At 28.6% G+C, this 12,049-nt stretch overlaps 2 protein-coding genes and 1 non-coding gene across 4 annotated transcripts; all 3 read right to left on the bottom strand.

Moving 5' to 3' along the window:
* Positions 1-1,696: 1,696 nt before the first annotated feature.
* Positions 1,697-7,050, bottom strand: LOC105828228 (caspase-1). Its single transcript, XM_012666467.3, has 6 exons — positions 6,727-7,050; positions 3,240-3,406; positions 2,766-3,042; positions 2,368-2,624; positions 1,906-2,170; positions 1,697-1,834 (listed from the first exon to the last, which is right to left on the bottom strand). The coding sequence occupies exons 1-6, from the start codon at positions 6,862-6,864 to the stop codon at positions 1,721-1,723; spliced, it is 1,218 nt and encodes a 405-aa protein (XP_012521921.1). The 5' UTR covers positions 6,865-7,050; the 3' UTR covers positions 1,697-1,720.
* Positions 7,051-7,480: 430 nt separating this feature from the next.
* Trnaq-cug lies at positions 7,481-7,552 on the bottom strand. Its single transcript has one exon. It is a non-coding gene; the product is annotated as a tRNA-Gln (tRNA).
* Positions 7,553-7,837: 285 nt separating this feature from the next.
* On the bottom strand, positions 7,838-10,196 carry LOC105828226 (THUMP domain-containing protein 1 homolog). 2 transcript variants are annotated; one of them, XM_028188913.2, is made up of 6 exons: positions 9,862-10,196; positions 8,898-9,062; positions 8,566-8,810; positions 8,408-8,484; positions 8,265-8,329; positions 7,838-8,035 (listed from the first exon to the last, which is right to left on the bottom strand). In XM_028188913.2, the coding sequence occupies exons 1-6, from the start codon at positions 10,066-10,068 to the stop codon at positions 7,889-7,891; spliced, it is 906 nt and encodes a 301-aa protein (XP_028044714.1). In that variant the 5' UTR covers positions 10,069-10,196; the 3' UTR covers positions 7,838-7,888. The 2 variants fall into 2 exon arrangements, with proteins under 2 accessions (XP_028044714.1, XP_012521920.1); XM_012666466.3 differs by having other exon boundaries at positions 8,265-8,484; positions 9,862-10,195.
* Positions 10,197-12,049: the final 1,853 nt, after the last annotated feature.

Here is a 12,049-nt window from a genome sequence, read left to right as displayed (position 1 = left end):
TAATTATTAACTTTAATCCTACACATTAATTATTAACCTTAATCCTAAGGTAGAATAAAACCCACAGGCACTTTTAGACTTAGTTTTAGCTAAGTAGATAGTCGAAGATTATACTTATGTCGACATTTACCGGTACTTTGGAACATCCTCTTAAATATCACGCAATAAAACCGTTACTCACGCGGTCTCAGTCGACTCGGGATATTTGATCGAAGCGGACGGTTCCGAGGAGTATGCTACACCCATGTAAGGTACGTAAATATTGTGCAATTTTTATTTTTTTAATTTTTTTCTACAATATTAAATACTACAAATAGTGTACATGTTTGTGTATATAATAATTTTTTACAACTCATATATGTGAGGGCGAATATGAAACTGTGATCAAAAAATCAATTTTCGGTTTTTGACGGATTCTTATGTAAAAATGTCTGAAAAACCCAATAAAAACCATCCGGAAACCTCTATCTGGCTTTGTTGGGTCGTTATAAACTGAGTCAAAGTGAAGCATGTTTTTGACAAATTCGATTTTTACAGATTTTATGTGAAAGTAACATACATGCTTGTGTTTAAAAACCTTAAAAGCGTTTTTCTCGAAAAGATGTTTTTGGTCACTAACACCTTTTTCATATATTCGCCTTCACATATGTAAATGTTTTATACGTGTAGATGACTTATAATTATATATATATATACATACATACATACATACATACATATATATATATATATATATATATATATATATATATATATATATAAAATTATAAGCCATCTACACGTAAAATTATATATATATATATATATATATAAAATTATAAGCCATCTACACGTAAAATTATATATATATATATATATATATATATATATAGTAATTTTTCTTTTTTCAATAAAAAATAACGTCAATAAAAAAAAATTTATAAAGCCATTCAGAACTGTAATTCATTAAAATAAATAAAAATAAATGCTAAATGTACGTGTAATCTTTTTCTCCTAAAATTGACACATTTTACTGCAAAATTAACTACAAATTATACTGCAAAATAAATACCTTTTTTGCAACGGCCACTTTTGGACTTATTTTTACGTTAAAGTATCACTTTTTTTTTTAAATTCCCGAAAGAATCATTAAAAAATATTGAAATTTAAAAGGTATAAATTTTTTAGTGAAAAAAATCATTTTTCGCACTTAGCTTCATAAATTTTTTCGTTACTTTAAAATTTAAATTGCCTCAAAACAATTTTTGGACATTATTTTTAAAAGTTTAAAGAACGTTACAAAATTTTTTTTAATCAAAATGTTTGATAATATACGAGTAACAACCATTTAAAGAGACTGGGGTGTATTACACTCCCTTGTATAAGATGTAAAATTATTTGATAGTGTAGGGTTAGGGTTAAATAATGTGTAACTTAACATTTAATATCTTATTTTTTAGAATTTCAAAAAGTAACAAAAAATCCAACTAATCATTATCTTCTAAGTAACGATAACGGTAACGCGTTACTCTACAATTAGTAATGAATAATAACAAGTTACGTTTTACAAAAAAAAAAAAATGATAATGGTAACGTGTTATTTGTAATAATATTTGCAATCCTGCTATGTCGTTTACATAAAATGGCATTCAGAAAATTAAATACATTGTAAAATACTGTGTGATCAAGGAAAATATCACGTGTTCTCGCAAAGGCATTCTTTTCCTTTTTTATCATGTATTTATTCAAATAAGCCGGGATGAATATAACAATGTTTATTAAATCCCATTGATTGGATACACGAAGTCTGACATTCGTTATTTATCGTCCTAAGATGTTTTAATTCGGCATCAATCTGCAACCACAATAATTGTAGATTTATAGACCACTCTATTGCCATTACTTTAAAAAATATCTCATATTTACCATCCTAAATAAATCTTCAACGTGATGTGTGCAAGCATGATTCATGAATACTTTACAAAGAATCTGTATAAACCAACTACCAGTTATGCAGTCTCGGTAAGAAACGTATCCAGGTAAAGTAGATTGAACTACAAGCATATCTGAATAATTTCTTGTTGTTTGGACGTGAGGTATTTCTAGGCTGGGTTCATCCGATGGTTTCACAGATACACAAGTGTCTGTAGTGATTCTGTAGTGAGCTACACTTTTTTGTTTTTTCTTTCCTCTAAAGAATATAAAGAATATAAAAAAATAGATAAAGAATATAAAAAGTTGATTAATGTATGTATAAATGTGTGAGGAGAACTACATTGTTTTATAAAATAATACAAATAACTTCCTCTCAATTTTAAATTTAACAAATCATTATTTAGAACTACATAATCATCGCATTAAACTATAGAAAATTACACTTTTACATACCTACAAAGTTGAAAAATAAATATTTTTGGTTTTCCTGCAAGTTGATCACAAGCTTCTGCGGTGAAGTAATCACAGATTTCTGTGCATAGAACTTTTTCATAATTTGCTTGTCTGCTTGCACTGTGATAATCAGTACCCTGGATTTCCGTGTTGCTTTCTTCGTCCTCTGTACCATGACTTGTAATGATCACAAAACATGAATCGACCGATTTTAAATCTTTGTTCTTTGAAAATTCCTTAATTTTGCTTTTTATTTCCTGATAAAAAGGAAAAAAGTAATTTTAATGTGAATAACAGCATTATTCTCTAATTAATTATATATATGTATATGTGTATATAAATTATGAAATATTAAAAATAAAAAAAATATATATATACTGCAAGTTAAATATGCATACCTGTCCTGTTAGATTTCCATATGAAAAAACTATAAAACCCATTTCTTCAAACAGTTTTTTCAAGTTGTTATTATCATGTTTTGCCGAAAATCTGTGTTTTTCATACGACAATTCGTAATAAATATTCGTGATTATCAAAACCAATCCACGAGGATTACTTCGCATAGGATATCGCTCAATGTTTTCATAATCACGATCCACAAATTTTGTAGCTTTGCGTACTTTAATTTTTAAAGGTTCATCAGACCAAATATGATGACCCAACGGATCTTCTTGTCTAAAATTTTAAAATCAAGTATTGTGTATATGACAAATTTAAATAAGATTTTATAAATTATTATAAACAAAGAATTTACACAAATTAAGTAATTTCTAAATATTTCAGAAAAGTATATATATGAAAATTTACATACTGTAGAAAAAGGCTTTAAATCAACTAAAAAGAAAGGAAAAGAAAAATAAATTACAATATACCTTGTATTGTTTGCGTTACTTGTGTCATTTCTTCCCTCCAATATATTAGCAACATTTTCATGATCGGATTGTCTTAGGCTAAGAATTAAATTTTTAAATGCATTTGGTCCTCGTGTTCTAATTGTTAACCATATATCTTTAACTGTATCTTGTGTCTCAAGGTTTTTCTGCCATTAGAAATACAATATTATATAAGATACATTTATAGAGAATGTGCTATGAGTATTTATTATTAAAATTAAAAAATTTAGGTTAAAAAATTAAAAAATTTAGGTTATCTATAAGCATTTTATTATTAATAAAATATTTTAATATAATAATATATAATAATAGTATAATATATGTTATTAATATATATTAAATATCTAATGAACAATCAAAAATTGAATAATAAAACAAAGATACATATAATGCATAAATAGACCATATAATTATATATTAAATTACATATAATACATATTTGTTTTTATTATCTAATTATAAAATATATCACACTTCTAAATAATCCCATTCTTTATTTCTTTCTAGCTTCTATCTTTATTACATTTAAAACAGATAGTGTGCACAGTTCTTTTTTTTATATTATAATTGTATAATTGTAATGTATACTATTATATGCATAGGTTTGTATCTTACATAAGTCATTAATAAAAAATATGAAATATTTGTTAATTATTTTATAAATCATAATTGCATCTTTTAATTATATTCTTAGATCTATAATTTTAATACATATTGTAAATATATAACATTTATCTATTTTTTACAAATAAATTTGTTTCTAAAATATAAACATTAAATCATAAGAGAAAATATAGATCATATATGGAAACATAATTTGAGAAGTCCAGATTTAATCTCTGGCTAAAGTATTATTTTATTTAACAAATTTTTTATTTTTTTTTCAGAGAGTGATTCTTGTTGATATTATTACTATTAATAGATATCTGTTAATGTTAAATTAATTATCAATTTAATAATAATTTAATATTATGAGATTCAACTTGGTTAGGAGGTGTGAGAGCGAATAGTCATGTGACGGTGATAGTATGTGAATAGAATAGCGTTAAATAGGTATTTAGAGATTTAGAATGAAAAAATCGAAGTAAAAGGGAAGAGAGGAGAGTAAAGTTGCCAAGGAATTGAAGAGAATGTGATAGAAGTAGGAAGAAATAAGGAGAATGAAATTGAAATGGAGAAAGAAGAGAAGAAAATGACTGCATAAAGATCAAGAATAGGAAAAGACAACGAAGCAGAGTGTATACACGAGTAAAAAGCGGAAAAAGCAAATGGAAGAAGATCCTGGGTAATGAGGCAACAAAGAATTCTGGAAGAAATTATAGGAGACGATCCAAAAAGCAACAATAAAGAAAGATGTTGAGGGAAGTGTTATGTTTTTTTCAGAAGGGAAAAAACTAATCTTTACCAATAAATAAAAAGTTAAATAATCTTTTTAATTAAATAATTAAAAGAGAAAATAAGCCTTGAGAATCCAAGAATGCAAGGCAAATTAAATGAATGAATTTTAAATTAAATCTGTTGTTCGTTGCTAACCTGCAACTTATGACTTCATTTAAGTCATAGACGGCGGTAACAAAAAGGAATAGATTACAACATCTGATAAAATGGAGGCTGTACAAAAGAGAAAAGGAAAATGTAAAAGATTTTAAAGAGGCGAAAGAATGATAGAATTATGAGAGACAATCAAATAGAGAAGAAAAGTAAATTAAAGGGCTTTCTGGACCAGAAGCAAGATAAAAGAAAAGAAGAAAGGAAAGGAAATAGATTTTGAAGCCTGAAAATGCAATGAAATTGTGGAAATACATAACTAGGAAAAGAGGACGTAAGGAGCAAACAAGAAACATAGGTTAAGATGTACACTTGAGGAATTCAAGTGTGAAGCTAGACGAATGGAAAATTGAAAGAAGGTACAAGGGCACAAGGTTGACAGTAAGGACAGAAAGATTGGCAAGTTTACAGTACAATGAAGGGAGCAAGACAGGGCTGTGAGATGGGTTCTTTGGTTTTCAGCTTGTATATAGCAAAATTAGATAGGTACACACACAGAATAAAAGAACAGAAGATATATAATTAGATTAGGAATGGATATGGTCACTATAGTAGATATAAAGGTAATAGAAAGTAGAGGGAAAGGCTTAAATAGAAAAGTTACAGGAATATAGTTATAAGTTGTAAAAAGATTGTAAACAGAGAAAAGATAGAATAATATGTGAAAGAAAAACGATGAGATATGACTAGATTGTAACATAGGTAGGGCTTTTGCGATTAGAACGATACAATAAGATATGTTACATTGGCTGGATTCGGGGAGACGCTATTAGCGCTAAAAGTATTATTCTATCCTTGTTGCTCGGTGAATGTTGAAGAAAGATAGAACACGTTCACAGCGCCAAAAGCATGCTCTCTGAACCCAACCATTATATTAAAGATGCTAGAAAAAGAAATGAAAAAGAGACAACTGACAGAGTAAGTCTCAAATGTGCACAGATTGAAACGAACACCACCAATAAAATTATATAAATTGATCCTAACTTTAACTAAAGCAGTAATTTGATTGGTGGTGTCCGTTTTGATCTGTGCGTATCTGGGACATTGCAAATAAAAATAAAGTATAGAATCTGGAAGTAAGGATTTGTAGAAATAATTTTTTGTAAAGGAAGGCAAAAGGAAGGTTTAAGAAAAAGGAAAACAGGAAAAAGTTTTTGTTAAAAAATTAGTAAATAAAGTAAGGGAGATACATAGTTATAAGTTGAAATAAAGTAAGGGATTTATAGTCATAAAGTGAAAGAAAGAAGACTGTAAACAAAGATTAAAAGATAGTGGCAAGAAAAATGTTAGATAGGATTATATCATATTTTATGTAGGATTCTCTTCTGCCAAGAATGTTGAAGAGAATAAAGATTATTATATACATAGGATTCTTGCGATAGCAAAAATGTAAGATTATAGCAAAGCAATAAGATATGTTATGTTATATGATATTAATAAAGCCATGCGACATGTCAGTTAGGATAGAAGGATAGTTAAATGGATGAATGGAGGAATGAGTATAATAGGAAAAATTGTAAACCAAGTCCCCTTCTTGGCAAATGTAATGTTGAAAAGAATAAAAATTCTATATTATAAGATTTTTGTTCAACTTAGAATTGCGTTTCAAGACTAAACGATTATTTGGCATGCAGTTTGATAAACTTGAAAATGTATGTACATAAAATTGCATTAAAAATATCAGCTCAAAGATCCAACTATAAAGAAAAATTGTAATATTTTACCTATTCAACAATTATTTTTATTTAAAAAAAGTGAGAAAGAAGTATATATTATTCTATAAAAGTTAACAAAAAAATTAGAAAAAAATTATGCATAAAGCATTAAAAATTAATAACAATAATTGTTGAAAATTCGAATCTGCTATATATAAAATGTTATACAGTTAACTACATAATATTTTATAGACAAAACTCACCATCCACCGTGGAATATTTACGTCATCCCTGTTGTAAACTTTGTTTTCTAATAACTTTGGCAAGAGTTTCGTCATAATAATTTTGGGCACAACGTTTTCGCAACAGTGATCTATTTGTTCGCGATCCCTTTGATCCATTTTAAAAATAAAACACGGTGGACATTCACTGTCGAATGATTTATACGGAATCAATAATAGGCCTGTTCTTTGTCGTTGCACTATTGTTTGGTGCAATAAGCATAGTGGAAAAACCTAAGGTGTGCTCGTTCTGGCACTTCTGACTCGTACCTCGTTCTCGAGACGAATTTTGTGCAGTTCTGCGCAGATGCCAGATGCGGCCATATTTAAAGGCCTTCACACATGAATTGACATAACCATAACGTAAAGTTTTGACGCGTCGGATTGGGCGACCATAACCGTAACCGGCTAATTCAAGTACGTGATTGGTCGAAACCTTACTGTTACGGTTATGTCAATTCATGTGCGAGGGTCTTTATCCTTTTCTCAGTGACGGATACCCCACTACCTTCATAAACAGTCTAGTAAGTCTATGGTATATACATATGTAGTGTTAAATATCGGAAGTGCTTAATATCAGAACAATAAAGGCATAACTTACATTTGAATGAATTATCTATTTTATTTTTAATTTATTTACTTAAATTTAAAAAATATATAACAACGATATATGTTGATAAGTACGGTAATACATTTTCCACGTACAAAGTATAAAAATATAAATTGTAAAATAACAAGGTCCCACCGAGACTTGAACTCGGATCGCTGGATTCAGAGTCCAGAGTGCTAACCATTACACCATGGGACCTTGAGCTAAAAAGTTTTTATGCTCAATATCACTCTAAATCCAACTTTTTCTCTTTGTGTGTATGTATATGTGTGTATCCATAAAAAATGCCTTCAGTAATAAAAAAAATTAACATTTAAACACAATTTTGTATCAAAAATTTTTTATATAAGATTTTTCACAAAATTATTAATGATTTTGTACTATAGATATAATAAAAATATAGTTATATATATATGTGATATTTATTTACAATTTGTACTTTTGTAAAATACAAAAGTTATTACATAAAAAAATATTTTATACATATAAATAAACTTATGTGAAGCAATGAGATTTTTACACAATTTAAGTAACTTATTCTTTCTCTTCAATTTGTGCATCCAAATTTTGTTTATTATCAATATACTCTTCTTGTTTTATTGTATTTGATAGTATTCTATCTGAATCTTCTTCATGGTTTTCTTCTTTTGCCAACGCTATTGATTCTTGCTTGACAAATATCTAAGAATTTTTTAATTTATGCATTATTTAGAAATATTAGAGATATATAGAAACAATCGTTGTGTGTGTGTGTTGAATCAGTACGGTGTGTGTGTGTGTGTGTGTGTGTGTGTGTGTGTGTGTGTGTGTGTGTGTGTGTGTAATACTAATAGCAACAAAAGTTCCTAATTGCTGCATTGTATGTAAAGAGTTGTTATTAGAAACTTTTGTTTCAATAAAAAGTTTTTACCTTATTTTTTGTACGGTTGCATATTTCTACAAGATTATATTTTTTAAATTTGTAATAATTGGGAGCTATAGAAAGTAAGCAAATGCCACGTATCACTTCAACAATCACAGCTATATCTGGATTTTTCAAATCTGCTTTATTACCTGGATTTTTTTTAAGTATTATTTCTGCCAAATCTTCAATAATTTCATCCCTTTTAATGCTATTGTTGTTACGATGGCTAAAATATTATTTACTTTATAAATAAAGTGTAAGAATTACTAAAACATTTAGTTGTACAAAATACAACCTATTAACTTACTTAAATACAATGCTGAATGTCTTAGGTTCTTGAGCAAAATATCTTTCAAACAATTCACTTGCTTTTATTTTAATCTTGTCCATATATGCTTTACATACAACTTCAATCGGAAGTAACCTTAATAAATATCTAGTACATTGCTTTTTGGTTGTATCTAACTCAGAGACAATTTTGGTAACCAGCTGTAATGGATTTGGTATGGTACTTGCTATAAAAATCATATTTTTAACACCTGTGTCTACTACCTACAAAAAGCAATGATATTGATAATTGCAAATATCTCAAAGAATTTTACTAACATAATGTTAGTCAATATTTATACATAAATATACTTGAAATTTTCGGAAAGGTAATGGCATCTCATGCTCTGTTTTTAATTCATTGATTTCTTTCTCTAAAGCAGTTGATATATCTTCATCTTTGATGTCAGATTCCTCTAATAATTTATCAACTTTCTTTTTAACAAATGTATTAATTGCGCTTGATGTTGCAGACTCCTTAAAGCAATGAAAACATACACATTTGGGTAAATATGCAGTACAATTGCTCTTACTGTTGATTTTTTTCTAACTTTGTAAATTTGCATATTTTTATATGTATTATCTTTCCTGAGAAAATTATCACTCAAATTCTCTCTTTTATAATAATTAAAAAATTCTTTTATGTTAGGAACATGATAAGTTATGATTGTAAAGATAATGAACATTCTCTTTAATGTTGTATTTTATAAATTAAATGGTCTGTTTTTAATTTTGTAATTTATAAATTAAACACAAGTTATTCAGTACTTTAATAATAATCCTTGCCTTCTTATTCAAGACAATAATGTTAAATTGTGACCTATATATTTTTATATTACAATCAATCACAAATTATTCTCATAATATTATCAATAATTTTTATTTTTATTTAAAGAAGAGAATATTTCTCTGCTATAACAAAAGTTATCTAAGAGAAAATTTTTATTTTACTTAAAGCAGAGAATATTTATTAATATAAATTAATTAGGTATAAATTTTTAATCACAAACTCAATTTTCTGTTATAATTTTTTGTAGTCATAAATTTATCATGTTCCTACCTTTTAACATCAAGAAGTTTTAAAATTATATTTTTTAAAAAGGGATTTGAGCGACGATTTTTTTCTCAGGAAAAATTCTATGCATAAAAATACACAAAATTACAAAGTTAGAAGAAAATCAAAGGTAAGAAAATTATACTACATATTTACCTACATTTGTAATAACAAAGTAAATATCTTATATACTTTTTCTATGCATCTCTCTGTTGTAAATACCTTGTCTGATGCAGATTTCTCATCCGAGAACAGATTGAGCAATCTGTAGGCATCAGTAACACAGCCTTTCTCGTGATAGTTGCACGTGCATAAAAATCCCATCATACCGGGTTGCAAGATAGATTTACGTTTTTTATAATCGTTACGATTCGTGGCATATCTATTGTTTCTTTTCCGTGTATTCCGTGTAGCACTGTTTGTCTCCATGTCTTTATTTATTTTCTTTTCCAAATTTTTTATTTCTTGAATAGAATATATTGAATTAGAACGTCGCCGTTCCTTCGATCCCTGTTGCGTTTTTTTTAATCGATTGTGGGTCTGTGGTAATATAAAGAATATAGATGTGTCGACGTCTGGACGTTTGCTGGTCAATGGATCGAAATTAAAAGCGTTTTCCAACAAGCGACACAGAAGACACAATGGCTGCGTTCAGCAGAAAAAGCAGCTGTGCAACTGTGTAAAATTCTTCAACACGATTGGTTCTTGCTCTCAGTTTCTGTTAGATCTAAACGTATAAACCAGTTGTGTTGAAGAATTTTACAACAGTTGCAAAGCTGCTTTTTCTGCTGAACGCAGCCAATGGATGTATCCAGGGGCTGGATTCTTGAATTTATTCGCAAGAGAAACGTATTCGCAAATTCTGTTCTTACAGAAAAGTTAGAAATTTATTGGCTATCGTATGGCTATTAACCAATAAACTTACAACTTCTGTTAGAGCGAGTATTTGCGTATACGTTTCTCTTGCGAATGACTTCAAGAATCGGGCCCCAGGGGCTCGATTCTTGAATTCATTCGCAAGAGAAACGTATGCGCAAATACCCGCTCTAACAGAAAAGTTGCAATTTTATTGGTTAAAAGTCATACGATAGCCAATAAATTTCCAACTTTTCTGTAAGAACAGAATTTACGAATACGTTTCTCTTGCGAATGACTTCAAGAATCGGGCCCCAGGAGCGCAACCGCTCACTGAGTGGCTAAGTAGCAATTGAACATGATTTGTTGGATCCAAAGGTAGTGCACCCAATGGTTACGTTCAGAAAACACAAGTGATCAGTGAGTGGTCAGTGATTCTTGGTGTTAGATCTCTAAATTTAGACCAATTATATTAGTGAATTACCTCACCCTCACTGTTGTGCAACGGTTGTGTTTTCTGAACGTAGCCAATAGCCAGCTTGTTCGTTTTGCCTGTTCTGAGTCTACTAGGAGTAAACCATGGTGGAAGAATGTAAGGTGTGCTCGTTTTTTAGACGAATTTGGGATAGTTCTGCGCAGGGTACCAGGTACGGCCATATTTCAACGTCACAGGCATGGCTGCGCCCATGCCGCCCATAGTCGGACGTTCACGTCACACATGTCGCACGTCGCGTAATTAATAAAATCGCGTATGTCACGTATGCTGCCGCATCTCCAGGACAGAAAAAGGCAGAGTAAGGCAGAGAAAAACGTAAGTCGTACATGTCGTAGTATACTATTCTAAACTCTAAAGTAGTAGTATATTACGACTTACGTTTTTCTCTGCCTTACCCTACGACTACGACTATGACACCTACGTCTCGTTCTCTGCCTTCGGCCTTAATATTTCTTAAATCTCGTCAGCATTGTGCCATATGTTTTCCTCTGGCTAAAGTAAGTTTAATCTCTATTCTATTATCTTAAATTTCAAGTTATTCTTATTCACGTGAGTTGCATTATGAAATGGAAACAAAAAAAGATGAGAAAGATTACAAATATAAAAAAATAATGCAGACCTTGGAATGTAATTTGTTTAAAAAAATAATGATATTTTTTAATAATGATAAACCATAAAATACATAGAAATATGTATAAGAATATTTTTACAAAGATTTTGTATAACTTGTATAGTTCCTTTATATTATATGTTTGAATATTTATTCCTCTGAATTTTGTATAATTTTTACTTTTTTATGAAATAAAATACTTTTAACTTTTTATTTTTGTTTATTTTATTTCTGAATTTAAATATTTGAAATTTAATTCAAATATTTAGATTTGTTTATATTTTGTTTGTTGTAAAATATATTTCTACTTTTTTTCTACTATTTTTAATTTTACTATTACAATGTATTTCTACTTAATTAAATTAAAATTAAAAATGTATCAAATGTTACTACAAAAAGTCGCAAATAAAATTAAATAATTTTATTTTTTAAAAATTACTTTTATTAGT

The sequence above is a fragment of the Monomorium pharaonis genome, chromosome 11 (assembly GCF_013373865.1).
Source record: "Monomorium pharaonis isolate MP-MQ-018 chromosome 11, ASM1337386v2, whole genome shotgun sequence".
NCBI classification, from domain to species: Eukaryota; Metazoa; Arthropoda; class Insecta; order Hymenoptera; family Formicidae; genus Monomorium; species Monomorium pharaonis.
The sequence above is the reverse complement of the archived record's forward strand: the minus strand, read 5'-3'. Positions and strand labels throughout refer to the sequence as shown.